The sequence below is a fragment of the Hakea prostrata genome, chromosome 1, assembly GCF_041222555.1.
Source record: "Hakea prostrata isolate BN-2017 chromosome 1, UWA_Hpros_2, whole genome shotgun sequence".
NCBI classification, from domain to species: Eukaryota; Viridiplantae; Streptophyta; class Magnoliopsida; order Proteales; family Proteaceae; genus Hakea; species Hakea prostrata.
This window is the reverse complement of record NC_142600.1, coordinates 63,834,335-63,861,973: the sequence shown is the minus strand read 5'-3', so window position 1 is coordinate 63,861,973 and position 27,639 is coordinate 63,834,335. Positions and strand designations below refer to the sequence as shown.

General features: G+C 38.3%; 1 protein-coding gene across 1 annotated transcript in view; it reads right to left on the bottom strand.

Annotated features, from left to right (window-relative positions):
* The window catches only part of LOC149029379 (ARM repeat superfamily protein), a 74,228-nt gene that overhangs the window by 37,564 nt on the left and 9,025 nt on the right, over nt 1-27,639 (bottom strand). The window contains exons 6-15 of the mRNA XM_089141702.1: nt 27,096-27,266; nt 18,920-18,975; nt 18,736-18,825; nt 18,505-18,653; nt 18,251-18,333; nt 18,032-18,145; nt 17,681-17,755; nt 17,246-17,417; nt 7,993-8,132; nt 7,778-7,882 (exon numbers count right to left, since the gene is read on the bottom strand). Of these exons, the coding sequence (XP_088997828.1) occupies nt 7,778-7,882; nt 7,993-8,132; nt 17,246-17,417; nt 17,681-17,755; nt 18,032-18,145; nt 18,251-18,333; nt 18,505-18,653; nt 18,736-18,825; nt 18,920-18,975; nt 27,096-27,266 (1,155 nt within the window). The remainder of the gene's footprint in view (nt 1-7,777; nt 7,883-7,992; nt 8,133-17,245; nt 17,418-17,680; nt 17,756-18,031; nt 18,146-18,250; nt 18,334-18,504; nt 18,654-18,735; nt 18,826-18,919; nt 18,976-27,095; nt 27,267-27,639) is intronic.

The following is a 27,639-nucleotide window of genomic DNA, read 5'->3' as shown; positions in this document are numbered from 1 at the left end:
CTATCCAAATTGTGTATTCCCTCAAATTGGTTATCTTAGGCATGTTGATGACCAGACTTATAAAGTTGCAGTTGTCAATTACCTTGACAACCATAGGCATAAAATGTCATAGGATGTCTATGTTAGTTGGTTGAAGGAGAGGATGTTACAAGCATAGTACTACTTAGCTGACGGGATGGATCCACCAAGGCACTCCTCTTGGCACTGAGTTTTACTTTCATTTTATTGTTAGTCACTTTGTATTTGATGTTTTGTACTTAGAAGTTATATATTGAAAGTTATGTCCTTAAGTAGTTAAGTTTATAGTGTACTTCTAAGACAACTCTACATTGATATTATGTACATTGAATGGCATATCTACGTTGACTTTTTTTAGCAAAATGCATGTGTCAATGTGTTCTTTATACTCTAATTAGCTTAGATGCAGAATCCCACCCTAAAATACTCCCTAAAACCTATCAAAACTTGATGTCGAAGCTTGCACGAAAAAGCCCTAAATTTCCTCAAAATTTTCCAGTTTCCCACCTAGGTACCCCATTTTCACTCAGTCGAAACTAGAGTTTCCCTCGAAATTTTTTCAATGCTCCAAGCTACCTTTATTTGTTCTCTTCTGTTAGGGTTTGCTGCACTATATTAGTACTATCTTTTTGCTGCAGTTTTCATAGCTCAAAAATATCCCCCGTTTTGGGCTGATTTATTGCTACTATTCCTGCTATTGCCTCTGTTTGTCGGCTACCTTGCTTCTGTTTCTTCTTTTTCTTTTTTTTTTTTTTTGAGTTTCCAATGATTGAATCAAAGCCTCCAACGAATATATTACATGTCCAGAAGCTGAGTGGTGTACCCAATTATCTTCTATGAGGCCTATGTTCATGCCACATAGAAAATCATATACCTCAAAAAGGACCTTCCTAAAGTGAATTCTACAGTGAATGGATGCACAAAAATTCTTCGGTGAAAACCTGGTTATGAAATAATGTTGTACCCTATATTGCTGCCAAGTTAATGCTTCATACCTTAGCTTAAGGGAATTTTGGCGATTTTCGTTAAAGCCATTCTCAGGCTAAAAATAGTTCCTGTAACTGTGAGTTGTATGAAAGAATATCACAGTTTTCACAGGAAGACATGTCTCTTAAGGTTATTTCAGCAACTACAAAGCGTACTGATGTAGGCCCAATAGGAAGAGGGCCACATACCAGGATCAACTAATGAAATCAGCAAGCAAGTAGGGTTTCTAAAACCCTGCAGCCAGAATTTATAGGGTTTAAAGGGTTATTAGGGTTGAAGGGGAGGTAACAGGGTTCAGCTAGAAGGAAAAAGGGGTAATTAGGGTTCAATTATGGTATGCAGGCTAAGTGCGGATGAAAACCTAATTCTGAACCTTGATATTGTGGTTTCAGATTCAAGTTTCAGAAGACTGGGGTTTAGGGAAACTAGGGTTTTAGGGGGGTGGGTTGGGGTAGGGTTGAGGTCAAGTGCTAAGAAAGGGGAGGAGGTGATGATTCCAGAAGGGGGTGAGATTTGTTGGAGGGGATTGAAAGATCTAGAACTTAAGGGTTGGGGAAGAAGAGAAAGAGTACCACAAGCTAGGAGAGAGGAAGATGATGATGGGATTAGGAGGTGGGCTAGGGGTAGGGGTGAGTACTTACTGCTGCTGTGAGGTTGAAGATGAAGAAATCCTGAAGAAAAAAACCAAGAATACTGCCACCCTTCCTATGCTTGCAGAAACCTTGGCTAAAACACTCAATTTCTGTTGTAACTCTCACTGCAATATTTTATTCATCAAAAACTCATTAATTACAAGCAACATGCTGTATTTATAGCCTTTATTAGACAACTCCTACTAGCATTCAACTTTGAAACAGAAACAAAAGAGGAGTTCTATTCTACATAGGACTCCTACTCCAATTAGGACTGTTGGTTATCTTAACCTAGACTGACTCAAACAATAATAACAAAATATAAGTATGACTAGATGCCTTATATTCAACTGGACCTAACTGGACTTGGGTAGGACTGCCTGAATTTACCAAATTGCCCTTCATGCTGGCTGCAAGTTCCTATGCTGCTGGCTAGTGCTGCAAGTTCTAGGCAGCAACCCTAGGCCTTCTTTCGGTCCTTATAGGCCTTGCTGGATCAAGTAGGACTACCCCATAATTAGTAGGACACCTCCTAGTACCCAAAATATGCTTCAGTGCTGCTGGCTAGTGTTGTGGGCTGCTCATCCCACATCTCTACTCCCCATCTTGAAAAAATCCATCCTCGAATTTCTAGGGACATGGGGGGAGTAACATGTGGGTTGCAGCTTGTAACATTCTTAGGCAAAACTCGTGCAATACCACTAAGGATGAAGTCCTCAATTCTGGGAGCTTTCTCTTACAAGAACCATGGGGGTTATGAAAAAGTCAATACGATATGTTCAAATTTCAAAATCAGGGGGCATGCTCTTTATCTTCTTTAATCACATCTCCAGCTGGTGTTGCTGCTTCGACCATGCATTTGCGAGCTTTTGTAGCAACATCCTCAGCTTTGGAGACTTTTTCATCAAGGGCTTGAGTCAACTCTTGGTCGTCCTCTTGTTTAACTCCATTGTCTATATCATTCTCTTCTAACATCACTTCGCAGGACACAGGCAGCAGCTCTTTATCTTCTACTATTTCATTAACATCATAGTTATTGTCAAAGTATTCTTCTTTATAGAAGAAAGGGCTGCTTCTAGAGGTGGACATATGATGTCATCTTTAGGGTGTTGGTGGCTCGTGTCAAGGATAGTACTTCCTTTCTTTCGAGGACAGTCTTTGGCATTGTGTCCTCTCCCATGGTAGTAAAAACACTCACATTCTGCTGCTGACCAGCAGCACTCAACCATATTTTTGGCACCAGGGGTATCCTGGTAAAGGCCACATCAACAGATCCATTTACTTTGGTCTCCAGTGACTGGCTATTTTAATGAGATTTAGTTTCCTTTATGTTTGTAAACAGTTTAGGAAATATCTTCCTAAACTGAGATTGGTCTAATTTTATATAACAGCCTGCGTGAAGGGCAGAGATGGCATCCCACACAACTATCCCACCTTCTTCTCTTTTTCCCTACTTCTTCTCCTCCTCCTCTTCTCTTCTTCTCATTGATTTCTGGTTTGTTTAAACTGACACTATGTAATACATTAAGTCCACAGTTGTGTAATGCTCCAAAGAACCTGAAAATCAGAGGCTCAATTAATGTGAATTCTTTCTATATTATACTGTGAATGATCATATTTAGTAATAAGTTATAACACATGAAGAATACAATACTGTTATTGTAAATTAAATTACAAAGTTTATAATAAGTCTCAAAAGGGCTCTAATTAATATGGCTATAATAAATATTAGCTACAAGTTTTAATCAAATAAATGTTACCTTAATCAAATAAATGTTTCAATTACAACTATGTAAAATTAGATTATAAAAATAGCAGAATTTCAGGAACTGAATAAACCAAGGCCAGCACACTAGCCCAGAGGCCACTCACCGAAGACTAAGGTAAATGCAGCAAAAAAGTAAAGGATGTCTAACATACATTTAGTTCACATCCGATTTTTTTGTCCCATTTACTTTAGTCTTCGGGTGACTGGCTATTTTAATGAGATTTAGTTTCCTTTAAGTTTGTAACCAGTTTAAGAAATATGTTCCTAAACTGAGATTGGTCTAATTAATATAACAGCCTCCATGCAGGGAAGAGATGGCATTCCATGCAACTATCCCACCTTCTTCTCTTCTTCTCTACTCCTCATTGATTTCTGGTTTCTTTGAACTGAAACCAAGTGACGCATAAGTCCACAGTTGTGTAATGCACCAAAGAACCTGAACTTCACAGGCTCAATTAATGTGAATTCTTTCATATTATAGTGTGAATGATTAATTTTAATAATAGAAGATGAAAAATACAATATTTTAATTGTAAATTACAAAGATTATAATAAGTAAACGGAGTGGCCAGATGCATAAGCAATGCAGGTCTGGGACGGGCTGTAATTAATATGGTTATAATAAATATTACATACAGGTCGCAATCAAATAAATGTTATAACTACGACCATGTAACATTAGATTATAAAAACAGCGTAAAGTCTGGATCTGAATGAACCAAGGTCAGCCCAGAGAGGCCTGAGTTTCACTTTAGACCTCAAAATCAATGGGCCAAATTCAAGGACGGGAATAGCAGTAGAGACAGTTCTTGGTTGGAACAGCTTCATGCATTCAGCAACCATATAAATAGTTCACGTAAGTATTGACTGCTTGATCTCACCATGATGATCAACTAGGCCCAACCAGGCATGACAAGGAAACCTGCCAGAACAACCAGAATTTATCTCTATCTGGCAAGTTATGTCGGCATTGTCAATACAAAGCCTAAACACTTTTCAAGCAGGATGCGTCTTGTATCCCTTTAACTGACCGACAAAAATCAAATCACATCCATTTGTGTTGACTTTTGAAAGGTAAACTCAAAGAATTGTGCATGAAGAAGATGCTGCCCCCTAGTAACAGACATTACTAAGAAAAAACCATTAAGAAATAGATGTGTTAGAATTTCAGGATCCTGAACCAGCCCAAGAAGAGAGAGTTCATGTGTGCGCTAAGGCTCTCCCCTTGTACTTCATCTATAACATAAAATCAAATCTGAATTACAATAAAAGGGAAAATTACATATTGCATAGAATTCTCCAAATCTACAGCGGAAACAATCCTAAGAAGATTACTTGTCAACCAAGCAATAAGAAAACTAGAAAGTGACCAAAATGGAAAGTCACCAAAATAGAAACCTAATCTACAATAGTAAATGACATATTAACACTCCCCCTTTAAAATAGTAAATGAAATATTAACACTCCCCCTCAAGGTCAAGTATACATGTCGAAAGCTCCGGTTTGGAATAACAAGAACATGTCAAGAAACTTCATTACACTTGAGCATATGTAGCAATAATAGATATCGATAGACACCGAAAGAACTCACCCAAGAGATAATCAATAGCAACTTAAGTAAACAATCTTCATGTAGAATGAACCATCCAGCAACGAGAATAATAGGTCATGGTGAAGATGAATCATTTCATAATTATAGAAGCAACAATAACATTAAGGGCATTTCCAAATAATGCCAGTAGTAGAGAGGAATCCCCACAGAAGAAGATAAAAAAGTGCAACACAAAGCTGCATATAAACTCTTCATAAGAAGGCAAGTAGTAGGTGCAAGTATGGGTGGGCAAACGGCTATATGGGTTACTATGCACCACGTAGGTAGGTAAAAAGCCGTATGGGTTACTATGGATCAAATACGTACACAAAGTCAATAGGGGTTTTTGCGGACCAAGTAGTTAAAAATAGCAACAACAAAACACCGAGGGCATTATCCAAAAAATGCCAATAGTAGGGAGCAATCTCCACACAAGAAGATAAAATGTGCAACTCAAAGTCACATATAAGCTCTTTGCAAGAAGGCAAATAGCAGGCAAAAGTATGGGTGGGTAAAATGGAGTGTGGGTTACTGCGGACCAAAGAGGTAGGAAAAAGGCAGTATGGGTTATTGTGAATCAAGTAGGAAGACAAAAGGCAGTAAGGTTACTACAAACCAAATAGTTAAAAGGCAATATGGGTCACGATGGACCAAGTAAGCATGTAAAACGTAGTATGGGTTATTGCGGACCAAGTAGGTAGGCAAAATGTAATATGAATTATTGAAGACCAAGTTGGTAGGTAAAAGGTAGTATGGGTTACTACGAACTAAGTAGGTAGGTAATTATTGTTGAAGAAAAAGAAAAAAAAATGTTAAATTCTTGAGCTGATAAAGAACAAACCTTCAATCTCCCCCTCATGAGTAGCATTACATGTGGACAATTAATAACAATCAATTACTAGCATCTCAAAGTTTGTAATTGTTTGGGTACTCGAATGAACCATGTTACTTGATGAAACCAGGCACAAGAACTTCCAGTCATTACTGGTGTCAAACAAATACCCAAAAAGTGCAGAACAGTAGTGACAAGTCAACAGAATGCAGCACTCAATCGGTAATTAGGGAAGAGGAATAACAACTATAGTAAATTATGATAAATAGGACCGTTGTAGCATCTTAACATATGCAAAACACCATAGCAGTAACGGCAATAGAAGTGATAGCACTAGTAGTAGATCGTAATACTTTAGCATTGGTTCGCAGTATTTGCCAATAAAAAGAAAGAAAAGACCACCAACACAAGGGCAGTAGGCTGTATTGTTTATAGACTAAACAAACTTATACACCAGAAAACAAACATCCTAGAGGATCACAATGAGGCTGATAGATCTCGAGAAATAGGAGTTGAGTTGCATTGATTTATTCGTGACCTCAGCAGATCGATCACAATGAGGCTGACAAATCTTAGGAAATAGGAGTAGGGTTGCATTGATTTATTTGTGACATCAGCAGATCACAAACTGGAGACAATGGATGATCAGGACCCATCAGTACTTTACATTACTCCAGTCGAAAAGTGGGATCCATACTCATTGATGGTTAAGGGGCAGCATTTTAGGCTTTGGAGTGAGTTGGAGCACCATGGACAGATGCAGTGAAGAGAAAAGAAGAGATGAAGTCTGTCCCTCAGCCTAGTCTATATCCACAACTGACGCAACTCCATACCGACGCCTCACTACTAGTCCACTACTTAATTAATTAACAGCTAAGCGATTTTGTAACCTGAGCTTTCCTTAACAAGGCCTAAAAAAATTTCCATCCTCTGGTAGTAGTATCAGATAGGTAGAGATCTCTTCATAAGCTATCCCTCCCCTCCCCCCCCCCCCCCCAAAAAAAAATTTCTCAGTTACATGGATGAGACAGCGATAGGGTGGCTGCACACCAGGTAAAGTTTCTTTTTTCTTAAAGAATAAAGTAAAGAATAAAGAAAGAAAGAAAGAAAGAAAGAAAGAAAGAAAGAAAACAAAAACAAAAAGAAAAAGAAAAAACAAAAGAAAGAAAGAAAGAAAGAAAACAAAAACAAAAACAAAAACAAAAAACAAAAGAAAGAAAGAAGAAGAAGAAGAAGAGAGGAGTAAAACTGAGCAATCAAGAGAGAAGAAGCAATCACATGTTAGAATTTTAGGATCCTATAACAAGCCCAAGAATTAAGAGAGAAAGAAGAAGAAGAAGAATGAAGAAGAGAAGAGAGAGCTCATGTGTGTGTTGAGGCTCTCCCTAGTATTTTATTTATAACAAAAAATCAAATCTCACTTCAAAAAAGCTTTCCTAAAGTGAATTACAGCAAAAAGGAAAATTATATATTGCATAGAATATCTCAAATCTACTAAAACGGAAACTATTCCAAGGAGATTACCGGTCAACCAAGCAATAAGAAAATTAAAAAGTCATCCAAATAGAAAGTAACCAAAATAGAAACCTAAGATAAAGTAGAAAGTGAAATAGTAACAAGATGAACATAGAACAATAATTAGCTCAGATGAAACTAAACCATCCATCAGGGCAGCTGGATCTGTTTGATACATCATTGTTCTTAATGATAAACATCCAAAAAAATATTTGCCTAAACCATTCTAGGTTTACAGTTTAATAGATATCTAATGTTCTTCAAATATTTTATCAATATTCCATTTTCATAAATTCCACCACTGTAATCTAACATATATTCATGCCTTCCCTACTCCAGAGCAATGTCATGTTATCACCATAGTATCTTCTTATAATTCATCTGTATCTTCTTCCCCCTCCCTCATTTTTTTAACAGAAACAACATATGTTTACCTTCTCTTCTCTGAAGATTTTGTCACAGGTCCCAGAAAGATTCTGGTAAAACGGCCAACCTATTCCACTGGCTAAATTCACAGCTTTCACATTTAATCTCGATGTCTGTGCATGAAGGAAAAGATCATCAGGAACACTTAAGTGAATTTTTGAGGAATTTATAGTCTCGATTCCAAAAGCAACAAATTTCTATTCACAGAATCTAATGTAAATACCTTTGGTAGAATCAAAAGTGAGGGAAAGATCAAGGTAGCAACGAACTTCAAACATTCAGGCCGATCACTTAACATGGAAGCTGCAGACTGAATGCATGAGATAGCGACATCACAGGCTCGAGATGTTTCAATTGGCTTGCCTGCAACAGGAACCAAGAATGAAAAAAGTACGACAGAAAAATATATGAAATATCCCACTACATTTTCTGGTGTTTGAACTAAAGACCATGATCGCTAATGATTCATCAGAATCAGTTTTAGAGTTGCATAATAAAAGCATCTATCAGTCAATTACACCAGACAAATAAGACATTAGAATATGGAAGTAACACACAGAGCCGCAACAGTGTCTCGAGCTTCTTGTGCCCACCACGGCCTTTACTAGATAGTCCAGATACTAACAAATAGCCCTCACAAAGCATCTAAGTCTAAAAAAAGTAAATATGGCCAAGATTTTACTTCTCCCAAGATAAAACACCATGAGTCAAGATATGCAAAGCACAAGCAAGACATCTCCATCATTTGAAAAATAATCAATACAGAAAGCAGCAGACATTTACTCGTACATCACAGCTGATTAAACATCTCACATTATCATGTTTAGAAAACAAACATATCAAAGGGAAGATTAACGTAATCTCAGAAGTCGATTGATGGAATGAAAAAAGTAAAATTTGGAGTTCAATAGAGGGACACAATTTCCGAGGAATGCAGAGAGGACAAAGTGCAAGTGTCAACCAATATGCAAATGAAACTAAACATTGAATGAAGGAAACACTCAGACTGACCCACCATCTTTATTCCAGCCACTGGTGAGCAATCTCAGCTAGTTGATCATAATCCCAAAAGAACAAGACATAAAAGTGGTCATATTTAAGAATGTAAGTAACCTCAAACCAAGTGAAGCGATTCTAATGATTGAACACATTGAGCAATTATATCCTCAGAGCATAGAAGGCTGTAATATAAAACTGAGATTTTCTAATCATACGGTGTTGGATAGTTTGGGGATCAAAAAACAAGAGAGAACCTACAATCACAGCCAAAGCATGGTCCATGAAGTCAGACATGACCCTAACCTAGACAACATTACCTAGCAAAGGTAAATTTTGGGTTAGCAAATTCTGGCACAAATCGAAGGATTAGATATCAAGCTATGAAGAAGTTTTAAAAATAGATGATGCTCAAATAGGAAGTCCAGATTTCCGACCACCACAAATAGATACCAGAGACAAAAGTTGGCAAAACATGCCCCAAAGTAGAATAAGAAATCAGATTAGGAAACTCAAGTGAACAGAAATAGCTAGAGTATCCAAGCACTAGTAACTAGTAGATAATAGAAACAACGGGAAGCCCTGTTCTAACAGTACTTCAGTACAGCAGCAGAACTACAAATAGAGTTTAATTTCAATGGGCTTGAGTTGCTGGTGGGGTTATAGCCTACTTGACACCAGAAAGAATATTTCTAGAGGCTAACAAGTAGAACAACAACTGGAGAGAAACAGGAAAAACGCAACCCGCATGCATAAGAATTGACCTACGCACTAAGTATGCTCCATTTGAGTCAATTTTACCTCACAAACATAATTTTTCTTCCATGATTAGGTACCAGAGGCCTTACACAGAGGCCTTATGCTGCTTATTTTGGGTTCACTGGTGTAAAGGGCCCAAATATATAAGCCCATACAGTCGGGGTAATTAGGGGTGCAAGTTGGGCTAAAGATTTTGGCCCTAAGGGCGGGTTAGGGCCAAAATATTCTGGCCCTGAACTAGGGCCAAGGGTGGGCCTGGGATTACTCTCTGGCCAGCCCAACCCATCCCGGCCCATCCCTGATTTTGGCCCTGATTCTGACCCTGATTCTGACCCTGATCTCGACCTGATCTTGGCCCTGATCTTGACCCTGATCTCGACCCTGATCTTGGCATTGATTCTGACCCTGATTCTGATCCTGATTTTGACACTGATCTTGGCCCTGATTCTGGCCCTAATTTTGACCTTGATTTTGGCCCTGATCCTTACCTTGATATTGGCCCTAAACTTGGCCTTGATCTAGGCCCATGATTTTGGCCCTGATTTGAGCCTGCACCCTCCACCCATATGGAGATAAATTAATTATAATCCATATGGGTGAATATTTGACACATGTCAAATTTTAAAAACATGATCATGTTTTGTAAAAAATTAATAAAAATAAATTATATATTCATTACCAATGTAGTAAGCATCCACCTGATTTTGGCCCGATCCTGACCCTAATTTTGGCTATAGTCTTAATGTTAATTTGACCCTAATCATGTATTTGATTTTTACCCTATATTCACATTAACATTGATATAACTATAAGTCTCCACTTTGACCTTCAGTCATTTTGATCATATTAGACTATGAGTTCACTTTTTATATTATTTTTAAGATAATTTTTATTTTTCGAACTAAGTCATTTTTAGTTCAAAAAAATCATTGATTTTTTTTTTGGGACTAAGGCGAGATAATATATTATAAATAATAAAAGCTAGTATATAGAGAATTAATATCTAACAAACTATACCCTAACTTCTCATCATGAATATTGACATCTTTCTTTTGCCTCCAATGTGATATTTTAGAAGAAGGGGGAAAAAATATTAAGGACAGATAGCTATGTTTGTAACTAAAATATAATTTTCTTTAACTACGAAAAAAATATCAATACTAAATTATCGTTGCTTTACTTGTTAACAAAGTTTTGAATATGATTTTTTTTTTTTTTTTTTGGGGTGATTAAGGATATCAATGGGAAGGGTTTTCAATTTCCACCACCAAAGTAATGGGAGAGGTTTTCAATTTCCATTGTCAAAGCAACGAGAGACTTTCAGAGATCAATATAGAATTATGGAGTATGAATTTATTTATGTTTAAAGCAACATTATCAACTTATTGATTATTTTATCATTTTGTATGAGCTTAAATCATCTTATATTTCTATGAATTTTATTTTTAGTTTACTCATGATACTTTTATTTTTATTATTATTATATTTTTTTTATGAATTTACATTTGATATTTTAGGTCCAAGGAGAGGATCAATTAAGGCTTGGGCCAAGATAGGGTCAATCAGGGCCAGGGACAAGGCTAATCAGGGTCAGGGCCAGGGATAGGGCCAATCAGGATCAAGGTCAATCAGGGCCAATCAAGGTCAAGGCTAAGGCCAATTAGGGCCAATCCATCTCGACCCGGCCCAATTAGGGCCAATTAGGGCGGGAATGGGCTTGGCTTGTCCCTGTAGGGCTTAGGGCCAAGGACAATAATCCTTGGCCCTGAATTAGGGTCAAGGCGAGAATGGGCTCAGATTAGAACATATAGGGATGGGCTTGGGATTGCAAAAGCCCGGCCCAACCTGGCCCACTTGCAGCCCTTGGGGTAATATCAATGCATGGGATTTGTAGTTAAATTGAGTCCTTCAATTAGACAAGGATATTTAGTAGATAGATAGAATTCTGGAGTTTATTTACTTTATTGATTATCCTAGGGTGATCAAGAGTCCTTCTATGACCCAATTAGGAATTTTAGACGATCAACAAATAAAAGATACATCCCAACCCCACAACCCACTTTCCCTAAACACCCTCGAGGAAAAGGGGGGAAAAAAGAAAGAAGAGAAGAAGAAGTGAAGAATATTACTTTTGTAGAGGTTTCAGTGTTGTTGAACGATCTGCATATGGCCATATTGGACTTGAAATCCCAGACCTGATTTCTCTTCCCATTATTCTCTCATTTATCTGTTCTTCCTATGAAGAACATCTTCAATAATTCAAGCCTTTTTTTTAATCATATCTTCAACAATAGTAAATTAAATCATCCCAATTTCATTTTTTCTTCTTCATAGCCTCTAAACCATAAACCCTAGCTTTCCTCATCTGTGGAAGCTATCAACAAACCCTATCATTACCATATTAGAATCTAATACCCTCACAACCATAGGTGTCAAGGCACGCTTAGGCGTCCTGATGTAGTCCTAGATTGTTAGATGATCAACAACTACAAGCTAGTTCTTCCCAGATCTGGAACAGAACCAAATTATGGGACGAGTTAGGTTAGATCTAGGTAGGTATGAGTTATGGCTTTATCAAGAGGATGATGGGATGATTTCATTGCTAAAGATGGAGATGTTTGACATAATTAAGCTTACTGAATTCAAATGGGATGCTTAGGTTTGGTTTCAAAAAGGTTACACTAGATGTCAAGGCAAAAGGGAGATTTCTTGAAATGCGGGTGAAACTAAGAACTCTCTAAATGGTGCAGATGGGAGCTTTCAGGTGTCAGATTGGGCTCAAATTTGGTGGGAATGTAGGAAATGATATATGTATATGATCCTCCAACTTTGGTTGGATTTAGATGGCTAAATTAGAAGATATGGGGTACCTTATTTCCGTAGTTTAAGAAGTATGAAAATTCAAGAAAATATTTAAACCTTGCTATTCACCTGTCCAAAATGGGTCAAACAAGGATCTAAAGCCACTAGGGTTGTGGGATGACGTGCCTAAAGTTTTGGACAAACCTGACCTTGAATTTTTGGTGTCATGAGAAGTCCATAACCCCCCCCCCCAAAAAAAAAAAGGGTGATAAAGAGAAGGTGGATGTGATGCACACCACCAAGTACCTAGATGGGATAGGCTTGCAAAGCTTTGGACCAAATGGAGTATCTTCTTGAAGGCTGTCAGTTCAGCCACAGTAAGAAATTGGCTTGATGTCACCAAGAACCCTATGTTTTATCAATCCATGGGCATGGAGTTACTTTTACCAAGATTGACATAAATAGCAGCGAAAGCACAATCAAACATAAAAGGACCCAAGTTTGAAAATAAAATTATCCATTCATCAACTGTGCTTATTCTTCCCTCTAGGGAGCATAAATAGGCTAGACAACCTAACAACTCATAATAGAAATGCAAAAAAAATCCCAACAAAATGGAAGTCAAATCTACTAAACCTAGGACTCCTACGGGATTTAAAACATGGAACATATGAAAAGACTATTCTTCCCTTACAACTTAAATTGAGCAAATTTTACATAATTGAACTATTTTCTTAATTGGCCAAAACTACCAACACACATGAGTGTAAACCCTAGGTCGATCCAAAGGAAAACAGTCCAATCCCATGTTAGATCTGCGTCACTTCCTGATGGTTTCCGAAGAGGCTGAGTGCGTGACATTTTTTGGACAACTCGAAAGGCATTGACTAGATGAACAAGGCCTCTCTTGAGTCTTCAGATGCCTTCTATACCTGGTCACACATATGTATTATTGAGGAAGGGGAATTGGGTTTACCTGGTCACACATATGTATTATTGAGGAAGGGGAATGGGGTCATATTTGGCTATCTATAGATATCTAATCTAACACTGAAACTGGAATTGTAGAGGTTATAATACAAGTTTGATGCTTGGGATCATATCAATCTTAGTCACCCCCCAAAAAAAAATAAGAACAATAACAAGATTTTTTTACCCGGCACCCACTACTATTGGGGAGAACTAGTGACCACCCACTATTATGCTCTAAATCACATGGCACCCACTGTCAAAATTACAAGTTACCCAAAGTTAAGATTTTCTATTAAGTGATGGGTAAAATGACCTAAAAGCCCTTACCACCCATTTAACTCATTTAAAATTTGAAATGCAAATTACTCAAATGAATGCCCTTTAGGAAGTAAAATGACATTATTGCCCCCAAATTAACTCTCTAAATGACATAAATGCCCTTACCCCCATTTAAACCCTGCTCTTGTTCTATCCAGATCATCGTCAGATGGTGTACACACGTCATTATTCTAATCCTACGGTTTGGATTTTCCAATTCTTAACCATGGTTGGTTTGTGCTCTCACCGCTTTAACCTATCTTGTCTTCTCTCTTGGATTTTCCGGCAACATAGATACTGCAACTAAAGTCTGATGCCGGTGAATCCTTCGGGTGGCTGCCGTGTACAATCGTAAACTGAGATTGTCGCAAATAATGCTAGAAGGAATGGCGGAAGCAGAGGGTTTGTTCGGCTTCGGAAGAGTGAAGTTAACTGAGCTTGGGATGTTCAATTGGTAGCACTGAACGTGGAAAAATAGAATTGAAATTTGGGGACTTAAAACGTTACTGACCTTGCTGGCCATTAAAGAATGAATTTGTTATCTCCAACCTAGATTCTTGTGAAATGGAGATTTTTCCAATCCAGCATGGCAAGTTGGATCCATGTGAATGATTCAAGATGATATGTCCCCTCATTAAATTAGCTGAGAACAAATTTGCAGAGTTTGGTTTTCAATAATTTGAGTTCGAGTGTGGGACCTATACTAAATCCAGGAAATCGCAACAGCCATTTACATTGTGAAATTTTTAAATTTTTAAAAAATGGTTCTTGAATCGTTTTGTTTTAGGTGGAGCCCATACCTAGGAGAGGAGAGATGCTGAAACCTAGAAAGCAGAGAACCAGAGAGAAGAAGAAGAAGAAGAAGAAGAAAACAAAATGAAAGAGGGAAGGAAGTGATGGGTTAGCGATGGATGTTCACAGATGAATGGTGAGTTATGTTTCTTCATTGGAGCTTTCATGGTGAGTTCATAGACGAAAGCAATGGTTTCTTCATGAGAGAGAGAAAGGGACAATGATTTCCGGCAGGGAGCCTGCCGTGGCAAGTGTCTTCCAGCAGGCAAGGGGTAGGAAGAAGTTGGGTGAAGGGATTCTTCCTCCACCCACTGAATGAGTTAAATGGGGATAAGGGCATTTAGGTCATTTAGTGAGTCAAATTGGAGGCAATAATGTCATTTTACTGCCCATAGGGCATTTGGGTATTTTGCATTTCAAATGAGTTGAGCGGGGGCAAGGGCTTTTAGGTCATTTTACCATCACTTACCAGAAAATCTTAACTGTGGGTAACTTGTAATGTTGAAGGTGGGTGCCATGTAATTTGGAGCATAGTAGTGGGTAGTCACTAGTTTCACCCTAATAATAGTGGGTGTCACATAAAAAACTCTAACAACAATAATCATTGCGCAAGTGCGCAAAAGTGGGGAATGTAAAACAAAATGGGAAAACCCCATGAAAGAATTGAAACTAAGAGTGTTCAAGAGCCAGCGACTCCTACAATTAAACTAACTCGAAATCCCCTTTTACCCTCCAGCAACTCCAGTGAACGGCACTTCATCCTCCTGAGTCCAGGCTTTCCTCCTCCAGTGAGTTTTTGTGTTTTATCATGATGTAGCCTCACAGGATGAGGGCCACTAAACCAAGAATCCTTGATAATAGCAAGCAAATTAGGGTTTATTAAACCTTGTGGCTAGGGGATTACAGGCTGTTTAGGGTTTTTAGGGTTTGTAGGAGGATTGTACTAGATTTGGTTAGAACTTATGGGCTTAGGGTTGTTGAAACACAAATCTGAACCTTGCTGTTTTGGTTTCAGATTCAAGTTCCAAAGGTTCTAGGGTTTTGGAAAGTTAAGGTTTCAATTTCTATGGTTTCTAGGGGGTAAACAGGCTGCTACTTAAGAGTAGAGCCCTGGGGGGAGTGAGAGGGTGGTGATTCCAAAAGAGCAGGGAATTCAGTTGGGGGGATTGGGAGTTATAGAAATTAGGGTTTTGGGGTGAAAGAAGGGCCGAATGGTGTTAGAGAGGATTTGGCTAGGCGCAATGGAGGGGGACAAAAGAGGGAAGGCTAGGGAATGATGGCTTACCAGATGAAATGTAGATGAATATTGATTGGAAGAATGCAAAGAACAAGCTGCCGCAGGAATCCCTGCACTTGAAAACCCTAGAATCCTACTCAATCCCTTGATCTTTGCTGTAACTCTCATTCAATAATTATGTTCCTCAAAAATGTATTTGTTACAAGCATAGGCTGTATAACCTTTATTATTGACTCCTAACAGGTTTTAACCCTAACATCAGAAACAGAATTTAAATAGAACTTCTATTTTAAATGGGCTCATACTTCAAATAAGTCTCGTACTTATCTCAACCTAGACTGACTCAAATAATAATTTAAAAACAGATTTGGACTCCAAACAAACTCCTAATTATAATGATGCTCAGTTGGGTTTGAGTAGGGCTGTCAAAATGACCAAAATACCCCTGAATCAAATTACGCTTCTAATGCTGCAGAGCAGTAACCTAGGCTGCTGGACCTCATATCATTTCCCAACTTCCTCTGCTCCTCCTTCCTGCATTTTTCCTCTCATTTCACCTTCTTCACCCGAGGATCTGGCTTCCCACAACATACTTGCAAGTTGCAACTTCAAGACTCCAACCTTCAGTGTTTTCTCCTACTGGCAACCTCAGGTAGTGTTCCACAACCCCCCCCCCCCTTCACTTCTTTTTTTCCACTGTTTAGCAGTTTATTTTTTCAATCCTCTTCTCCTCTATACTGCAGTGACACACCTGAAACTGCAAGGCTGTAACCTCCAACATCTTCTTTCTCCTTCCAGCAACATCAAGTAAATGAGCAGGAAGGACCAAGTAAAAAATTTGGTATGTTTCCAGCCATTCCTGCTCATGTAACAGAGAGTAAACCATGCATCCAAGTTAAGCTGACTTGATGACAGTGAGTAATCATCTAAGGTTTATTAAGTGATCAATGTGTGAAAAGAAAATTTCCACAAATTGCTAGCGAACAACAGACAGACTGCACAAATATATCATAACCCAAAGGTGAGGTGAGACAATAAACATGACTATAGTTAAGAAAGCAAACTCAAGGTGCTTGAAATAGGAAATATCATAACCGTCCAGTGGTGAGATCATGCTAAGCTCGATGAACAAGATAGTGGATTATTTAGTGAATCAACGTGTCATAACTCAAAAGAGCCCCCCCCCCCTCCACCACAAAACAAAACCAAAACCAAAAAAAAAAGAAGGAAGAAGAAGAAGATGGTTTTGCTATTGTGTAATGCAATTCAACTTCTTCATGGCACATCAGCTGATCATTATTGAAGGGCTGTAAAAAGAAGGGAACAAAATTCTGTACAAGACCCAATTTTGCAGGGATCCTGAAAGGCATGAACCAGAAGCAGGCTTTTCCTTGTTCTTTTAGTACAAAACAGTAACTCATCACTCACATAGCATACAAGAGAATTCAAACCCCCCCAGAAATAATCAAAAGCAAGTTGGCTAACTAGCATCATGTGGCTCCTTCCCTTATCTACACACAAGAAGTACTAAACAGAACACTAAGAGACAAGATTAACTACCAAATATCGGGCCAAGCTGTCCAGAAAGGGCAATACTCACCATTAAATACAATGTGACGGCACCTTTGGAGTATATCTCGAAAAGCTTCAAGAAGATGAGGAGTCTCAATGACATCACACAATCCACTGACAGCAAGAGCCGCCTCAACAACACTGAGATCATCATCATCATGAAGTCGCCGTAACAGTGCTTCTTGTATAGTTGCAAGCTTCTGTAATACTCCCATGAAAAAAAGAAGTCAAAAATTAAAAAAGAAAATTGTCAAGAAACAATCCAAAGTCATGATTCATGAAAATTAGACCAAAATTTTGAAAGAGTTCTTTTTTGGAGACATGAGGGTGGGGGGATATACAAGTTAAAAAAGCATTACAGGAAAATCCATACAGAAAACCACATTCAAAAATTAAGAAACAAATTGAGAAGTTAAAAAAATAACAAGTATAAATACATTATGAGGAAGTGCAATAAACTAACCCGGGAATCAACATCTTTAGCTTTTAAAATACCAGATGTGCCCAAACTAGAAAGTGTAGCTCGTCGAATCTCCGCCTAGATAACATTAACAAGAATTATCAGACAGCATAATGACAATTTTAGTAACAATGAATACATTTTACAAGCCTTTTTTGAGGGGCACAAGGGAATGTGCATAGCTAATCAGAACTATTATTAACATAGTTCCCAAGGTGTTCCAGCACATAGTCAACTTCGTCACCTTGTTAGTGTCAGCTATACTTTTGCTCTCACTGACACCTTGGATACCCTAGGCACCATGACATCTATGATAACTACATTTGAGAATATCAAAATAACATCAAATGAAACCTTGGGATGTTCCAGAGAGAACCAAATTTTGGAAACAGAGATCCCAGTCGAAAGATCAAAACTTTCATCCAGCATCATGCACAAAGTCTCCAAAACTGAACTTTCTTTGTTGGACTGCAAATTGGAAACATGTGGATGCATCAAAATCAGAGTCGGATAACAATTAAGGGTCCCAGGAGTGGCTGGATGATGAATTGAGAAAACAATTAAAAAGCAGACCTCTAGGAACTTGCGAATAGCATCCCGCAGTTCAGATGGATAATTCTTATTAATAACAAAAAATATTTGTTTTGCCAAGGTACCTGTTGATTATTTTAGAATCAGAAAACACAAATATAAGAAAATAAAACCCAATGATAACTTAAATAAACAGACTTGGGGGCAGAATCTAAAAGGTCAGTTAAAATGAACCGTACACAGCACTACAACAAACGAAAAACAGTGACAACAAAAACCAAGAAAATTGCAGATACCTGAATCAGCTAGTGATGAGTTATCCACTTTCTTTGATAGCTTCATACAGGAAGTAAGCAGATTTGATACAATGCTATCTATAAAGCCCTTCAATGGGGCAGTCTCTATGAAAGTTACTAAAGCGGCACGGGAGGTATCATCCAAATAGCTGACAAAGACTTAAAACCAGTTCCATAAGTGAAGAAAAAGAAATTTTGAAGAAAACAGACAAAAGGTAGAAGGTAAAATACCTGTACTCAGCCAAGGATTTCAAGTACACAGACAGAAATTTATCAACATTAAACTCCTTCAAGAACTCCTTAAGCACTCCAGGCAAGTCACTTAAGCAAGAGAAAGGCCAATGCAGATAGCTCATAAATACGCACATCCATCAAAGAAAAACTATTAACTTAGAGCACAGGCTAGAATAATTACCGAATATCATTAAGAATCTCCAAAGCCTTCTTGGGAACCATTTGCACAGATTGCAACTGAAAAAAAGTTACATCAATCAGCCACAGTAACAACTAACAAGAACAAAGAAAATACATTATAGCACATCATTAGTATCATTTGCGCAGATTATTTGTATGTTGAAAATAAACAGCATGAAACAATAATCTAAATAAAAAATGAGAAGGCATCCAAAAAGTATTAAGTATAAACAAGAATGCAAGATGTAACCCATATATAAATGACTAGGATCTATGAAGCTTGTATCATGATTGTCCAAATGGTTTCTTCAATTACTGAACATAGGAGTCTTCTACACCTTCAAAATTGAAAACAGCATTCTACATTCTCCTGGGTCACTTTCCTCACAAGACTATGACAAAAGATAGTGATGTCTTCTGAATTCTGATATCATTTTATTTCTAAAAGTTAGCCCTAGCTGGTGATCAACCTACAGTAATGCAGAGTTTCCCATACAATAAGCCCTCCTCAAGTAATGATTTTAGGTAGCAAACATAGGCACACATAAATCATAGAATAGAAAAAAAGGGCTATACCATCTCAGGGTTCAATTCTCTGCCTCAGTAAAATTATCCGACCAATGGTTCAGTATCGAAATCTGTCTGCACAGGTTTCCACAATCCATGAAATTGAAATCCACCAAAACACAGTCTTCGAGTGCAAACCACACCCTGCCCCAAACATGTTGGTTTCAAATGTCTAGTATTTTGTGTGTCCATATAACTATAGTTTGGTTGTATTTGTAATTGGAATGGGTTTTGGGGCAATTACTTGTACAGGAATAAAATTGTAATTATATTGGTACTAGGGTTTTGGATTTCCCTATAAATAGCCTCTGTGGGCTAACCTAGGTAACATGAAGTGCAAGCAAAGGGTAGCACTTTATAAGGTGTTAAGAGTGGTGAGGTTTTCAGGTAACAGTGAAATCCTTTTCTCTCGGGTGGATGTAGGCAATCTTGCTGAGCCACATTGAATTGCTAACAGTTGTGAGTTTGTTTTACTTTTCCTCTTCTTCGTGGTTGTGCATCCGTCCCCAACAGCACCCCCCCCCCCCCCAAAAAAAAAATTATCACATCTTTATTAAACTCATCAAACCATTGACTATTAAGTCCTCCAACTTGACTAAAGTGAAAAAACAAATGGACAGTTACTTTCCCCCATGCTCACATGTATGAAGGCTGCACTAAACTAATCCGCATGATATTTAAGACTTTGACAGAGCTAGGCTTTTCTTTAGAAAGAGAAGGGGAGAAAAACCACTCCCGTTCCCAATTTGATACATGAGACTTCATCAAGCTCCCAGTCAGCTAGTTGAAACTAGTCAAGCCACTAGTAGTCATCCATCCATTATCAGCATCAAGTATTTCTTTGGGACATGCAGAGGATGACCCAAGAATGTGCTTCTTGGTCATGCTGAGTAGGTTAGATACAGAACTGGCCTTTAACCCTTTTCATGCTTGAAACATCAACTGGTATACATATATAATCATAAAGAGCCAATACATTGGATAGGATCCAATTAGGAACCAAAATCCAGGATCTAAGATGAACTAGTAAGCTCACATAGGACAAAATCTGGGGTTTGGGCCTGATGGTAGGGTTAGGTTATGATGAAGGGAAGTCTATCAATGACAGTTTGGTGTCTCGTTGATGCTTGAGTGCTGCTGAAATTGGATTAACAGAAAATCAGAGTTCGGTTTCCAGATTTTGGGTCAGAAAAACCTGAGAAAATTTAGGGTTCATGACAATCGGATGAGGCTGCAAATCAGATCAAGCAATCCTAGAGCCATAAAGAAGGCTTGAAGACTTACATCTGCAAGAAGTAGCCCAAATAGGACCCTTGAAGTTGCCGCCCAGCAACATAGTTGGGTACTAGTAGTAGCAATATAGCTCCTTTCTTTTTTCTCTTAGTTCGATTGGACCACAGTCTAATTGGTTTGTTTGGCTCATTAGTCAATATGTGTGACTCCTGCTCCAACTTAAAGGATAGAATAGTCCTTCCATTATTTGTTTAACAGAGTTCTAGGCTATTTATTATTTAGTAGACTCGTGCACTTAAAAGGAGGGCAAAATCATGTTTTAATTACGTTAATTTATCCAGGTCCTACCCCAAGTACCCAATTAGGACATCCTGTAATGCTGAATGCCCCTTTATAAATAACCCCATTGTACAGGAGAGTTACCGATTATTGTTTAATTGCTTTCATTTGCTGTCTTTTATCTGAGACTTACTGATCTAAATGTTCTAACCTAGATCTCGTTAGTTGATGGTTGAAGTCAACAAGTCTGGGATCCTTGGTGTTTAAAGTCCAAGGTGGTTGAAGTTTCCTGCTGTTTCATGTCCAAGATCCTAGCGGTGACTGTCGTCCAGTCTGCCATGCCATTATCCACTACATCCATTGAAGAACAAAACCCACACCAGGAAAATTGCAGACCAGGCCCTTCCCACTACCACCCACATTCTTTCCTCTTTTTTTCCTTTTTCTTGAACCCTGAAAGCCCCATCAAGTACCCAAACTGATGCAGAACAACCAAAAGTTACTGTTCACACTACAGTAACTTGAACAGTACTCTAGATGATAATTTACATATTTGGTGGACCCCAAGTCCAGCTTGTGTGGAGATAGATTCAAATTTGGTGGGCCCAAAGTCCAGCTTGCAACGAGATAAAATAGGAACTGTTTCACAGGAGTTTTAGAGATAATTTAAGATTTTGTTATTTATTTATTGGGATAATTATGTAATTAGATTTTTAATTCGGGTGGATATCTAAGTCCTAAGATCAGTTTTAATCAATTTTAAACTCATAAGCGTCCCAGTATGTAGCATTCACTTTCCAAACCAGCAAATCACTTCATCAATCCACCTCCTAAGATTTATGTTAGAGCAAAGCTGAATTGGTTGTTAAGAGGCATGTAGCATTCACTTTCCAAACCAGCAAATCACTTCAAGAAGGAATTAATCTTTCCACTTTCGGCAAATCTATCGACACATCTGGATCTTTTTTCCATTCCCAAACCTTCCTACAAATTCCATACACCAAGAACTTGCATTGTACCTTATTATAACCCAAACCTTTTGATCACCAAATCCATAGACTAAGAACTTGCATTATACCTTATTCTAACCCAAATCTTTTGATAGTAATTTCACAGACATGCACCATCCTCTCTTTACAACACCTTGATAGTCTAGCTGGGAGTCCAAGCCTTGAAGAGCTTGAATGGTTTGGGACTTGATTATGGTCCTCAAGGGTCTGCAGAAGAATTTGACTATAGTCAGACAACCCAGAGAATAAGAACACCACTTCAGACATTGTGAGTTTATCAAGCCACTCATTGTTCAGCAGAGCACTCTATCCAGTTTACAAAACACCCTATACACTACTTTCATTGTTTGTCCAAGTGAAGATCACCCATTTTCATTTCAGGTCTAGCTTCAAAAATAGTCATTGAATCCTATTGTGGTCGCAAATCAACCAGATCCTCCCTATCTTTTCACTCTGTTGATGAACAATATTGAAATCACCCAATACACTCCAAAGGTTTCTCATAGTTTCCGCAAAGTCTTTCGCATCCCTCAACAAGCTTTCTCTCCGCTCTAACAAGTTGATAGCATGCACAACAGAACAAAGAAACCTTGTTGAAGTTCCCAACAATTGCACCTTACAAGTCTAATCTATGGTCTAACATGAAGCACTTCCATAGTTTAAATAACTTGGGACCTACCCAACCCAAATTCTAGGATAAACATTTGATGTACAATTATTGGCAGATCTCCAACCTGGATTAAGTTTCTTCTTGGCATTTGTCTGAATGAGGGGGGCAAAGGGTTGACCATGGTCATAACCATGCTGCTGGATTCCATTCTGTCCAGCTCTTGTAGGCACCCACGACCTACAATCTCAGTCCTCTGTCCTTAGAAAACTCCACTCAGACTTCTCATTCTTCTGATATCCTTCCTTGGGGGCCCCAGCTGTTGTGCCTCAGGGACTCCCAAAGCACTTTCTAGCTATCTCGTTCATCTTTCTGGAATCCATCCCCAGAGGACCATCTGGCAGTTCTACAACTTCATCCTCTTTAATTTCCGATACTGGAAGTAATTCAGCCCGAGTCTTTAAAGCATGGACCCACTAGACCCAACTCAATATGGGTCCCATCGGAAACTACATGCATGATGCTAAGTTCCTTCTCCTGGTTGCCCTCTTCCCCAGACTTTTACTGATTAGGCACAATCATTGTGGATCTAATCATCCTTAAGGATTATAACTTCTAAATCAGTGTCAAATTCCAGGTCGAACGCTACCTTGTTTCCATCTCTTCCACCTCCACTTCTATCAACAGGTCACACTATCCTAATGATTAGAAACTCCTTCATTCCCCACAGAAATATCAGAGTCCTTACTCTGGTCAACCCTCCCATTCTCCTTATGGGAAGCATCCCCTACCAATATCTACTCAACAACCTCCATCCCATGTAGGATATATGGAGCAGATACCCTACTTTCTGATGCCTCCTCATTCCATTCTCCCTCAAAATTTGAATTAACCTCGGTTCCACGGTTGACCATCTCCAAGGCGGCTGGGACTCCACGCTCCCTTCCTCATCAGGTTTCCAGGAACCCATTAAGCATCCATCTCTTCATACCTCCTCAGATTCCAGCCTCTAATGAACTTCAAACTGATTCTCCCTACTGTTGATATGCCTTTCTGTAAATCCTATTACCATTAGCCATGTGTTGACCCACTGTCAACCCAGCTTCTGCTCCCCTCCCCTGTAGATTGTCTCTCCTTGAAGCAAACCTGCTTCATACCTGCTTCCTCTCGACTCGAGGTTGTTCTGCATGGATTTCAGCCGCCCGCAACTTTGCACTTCTCCTTGCCCATGTTCTGCCTCAGAATGACCAAACACTTTGCACATTATACATAAAGGAGGCTGCCACTCATACACCACTGTTTGGTTGAAAGTCAAACCATGACCATCAAATACCAGAATAATGCATAATCTGGCATAAAGCAAATATTCCACAGATTTTGTCATTTTATCCGTAATTAATCGCCTCCCCACCACACTTCCTAACAAACTTACAAGCACGTATCATCTAATAGTTTAAGAGAAGCTTTGGCAAAAACAACCCATATAGGTACAGTGCAAAAATAAGTCTTCTCCAACACACCATCTGGACCCCCAAAACACATAGTAAAAGGCCTCTATTGAACAACAGACAGCCCCCTTTCAGAACTTTTACCTTGTCTTCCCCAAGTTTAAACCTTTCTTTAAAAATTTAAAAATAAATAAACAAAAAGAATCCGCCGTGCATCAATGGGATATCAACATGATCCCAAATCTTCACTTTTTCAACAGAACTTTTATGGGATGAAGGGAAATAATGAAGGGAAATAGGCCTTCCGCCAGAGAAGCACACAATTGATGTGTGTTCCTACTTCTCTTATGCTTTTAGAGCTTTTGGATCACATTGGATCACATCTTGCTCCAGTCACACCTTCAAGTCCTAAACACAAACAGCATTTAATGCCATCCAACCTCAGGCCTTTGCTTGCAGCAGTTGTTGAAGAAGCATGGTTATATAGAGATTAGAGAGCTCCAAGTCACAACCCGAAGGACCCCCCCTCCTGGCCGCAGAATTCTTCTTCCAAGAACCCCTGTTTCTCCCAATTCTTCTATTAGTTTTTGACCAAACTTCATAAGCAAACGCACATTGCCCCCCCCCCCCCCCAAAAAAAAAAAAAAAACCATGAAAAAAGCCTCCAGACCTTCAATCCCACTCGCTGCCCCTTCTTCCCAGTCTAAACCTAGATCCATCAATTTCTTGGAAATCAAGTTTAGACTAAAGTCAACAATCCAGGTCAACCATTCAAAAACTACCAAACACTAGGCCAGATCCTAGTTGTACCCCCATCCCATCAGTAAAAATCACCCTGCAAAAGCTCATTGCCCCATCTCAAATTTCTGACACCAAAACCCCCTTATCTCATCTTTAATGATACCCATCACACCCCCAATTACCCCGATTCATCCTAAAAAAACTACCCAATACCCATTTGAGATCATCTCATTTGCATCCATATCCCCAATTTGAGCAGGTTCTGTCATAAGACCTTGGCCATTGGCCTCTGGCCTCAACTCTAGGAAGCTACAACAGGCAACAAGGGTGATCAGAACCAAATACAGGAGCTTTCTAATGGCTGGTTAGGTCTACACAGGATCAGGAGTTTACTTGAGTCTTAATGGATAACAGCAGCTACAAATTGGATTAGAACCCAACTTTCGCAGGTGAATGTTTTAGTCAACATTGGGGTTTCACAGATGGAAACAGGATTTTATGAAAAAAATTTGACGAAACCAAAGGGGTAGAATACTAGAATTAGGGTTAATGTTAGGAGGATAGAGGATTAGAAGACCAAGTCAGGAAATGATTCAGCTAATTGATTATTGATGAACAGCCAGTTGAATACTTGAAGATATCTTTCAGCTTACAGAAATTTTCCAGCTATAGGAAGGAAGCTTCAAGCGAATTGCATATGGCACATTGGGTAGATAAAAAGACGATGGAGGAGATGGAGAGCTAAATAGCTCTCACAAGTCAAAGCAATGGTCAAAATAAAAAATTTCTTTATTAAATAATGGAACCATCAGAATTACTTACATGTTATAGCCACTATGGCTGACACAGCTTTCAAACTCAAACTAGGATTACTTTTCTGTTGAACAGTCACTTTAGAAATCATATTGGAATTTACAACATCAAAGATGAACAAATTAAAACAATATTACAAAATATAAATACTCTATACTACAGCCAAGAATGTGATGATTTTTACTTTTCATGCAGAGAGGTATCATTAAACCCAAGGCTGCAATTAGACAGCTGGTCTGCATCAAGAGTCCCCATAGAATATCCAATTAGCTTCTTCAGATTTGAGTTACCCGCTTAATCAAAGTCATTTTCATATAAATAATTTTAGGTCCCAAAGTTTAAAAAACTATTTTAAGGGGATTTGCCTACAAAACTATTCTAGGTCTTATGGTGATGCTACTCTAGTTTTGTTAATTTGTATCTCCGTGTCCCAAATTATGATGGCTTTTGACACCTCCCAAATGATAGAAAACCTATGCTAAGAACACTTCATACAATATCCTATTATTAACCAAACAAATAACTGCCAACAGATTCTATAAAATCATTTTACTGGAACACACCTAAAACATGCTTAAAAAGGTGACACTAGTTTTGCAGAATTCATGAGATTAATTATTTGCTAATTTAAATCTCTCTAGCACTATCTGCAATTGGTGTAGCCTGTTCGCTATTGAAGAAACTTGAAGCACTAATCTTGAGCCTCTTTTACTGGTAAAACACTAGAAGGCTCACCAAGAGTGTATCATAGGAATTGATGGTCCTATATTCATCCAAGATTATCAAATGAAGTATAACAGCATCGAGAGATCCATGATAGGAGTATGGTCCAAATAAAAATCGGTTCTATCTCAATTTCCTTGATATAAACAACTGAATGAACTCTTTCTAAGCCACAATGGCTTTAAGAACTTTTGGAATACCTAGCGAAGCATATTGCGATAGGACTACCTAAACCATGTACCCTGAGAAAACCTAGGGAATACTTCATATCATTTCTCAAAAGGGGGCCCAAGGGCTTCTTAATACTCAAGAGATTTTACTGACTATTGCATTGAATATAGAATTGACTAACTAGAGTAATTCCATGATATTTTTATTCTTTCCCACTGACGATCTTAAATTTAAAAACAAAAAAGGTAGCTCCTAATTCCCATGAACCAGATTCTCATTTTTGCATGCAGCAAGTGTTTGTTTACTTTGGGAATCACTTGTAAGGATCAATTAGGTGCCTTCTTGAAGAATGAATGTAAAATACCAGACCTCTTGCATTACAAATTTCTTTTGACCAGTGTTTGGTTTGGTTTGGTATGGTTCTGTTCAAAAAGAAACTTTTGGGCTAATGAGATAAAATATTCTGATTTTCAAGCCAAAAGATATGAAATTTTTAGTATTAAGGTAAGAATGTGCAGAACTTGGATATCAAAAATTCAGTACTGATTATTGCAAGAAATGCATGTGTAACAATTACAGGAGTACCTGAGCAATGTTGATAATAGCCATGAGAGACATACGAAGCCATGCCAAGTCGGCTGATCCTTTTGCATCCTCTTGAGCTGCCTTAGCTATGGATACAATCAATTTTTTTATGAGCTCAGGACTTAAGATTACTTTACTTGCCAGTAAACCAACTATCATCAACGTCCCAGCCTATAAAAGAAGTTGAGTTTTCTCAGAAGCAAAACAAATATAAATAAGTTCAATTTATAACTCTATAATGCCATCAATCAAATAAAATTATAGGCACTGAACTTAGCACTCTCAACTAACTAATGCCGATCCAAAACCGAATTATGTCCTTTTCTAAGGAATTGGCCCGAGTAGGTCATACAAATATTGGGCCTTCACTCTATGGGTTATCAATGTAAATCAGCTAGCTTAATGGACCTAACACAATAATAAATGAGTTGACTACGTGATTCCCCATACTCAGTTTTAGTTTAGTCCCTTTTTATAATATTGACTGAACCATGGTTCAAGTGTTATATTTTCTGGTCTGATTTAAGTTGTTGAAGGTAGATAG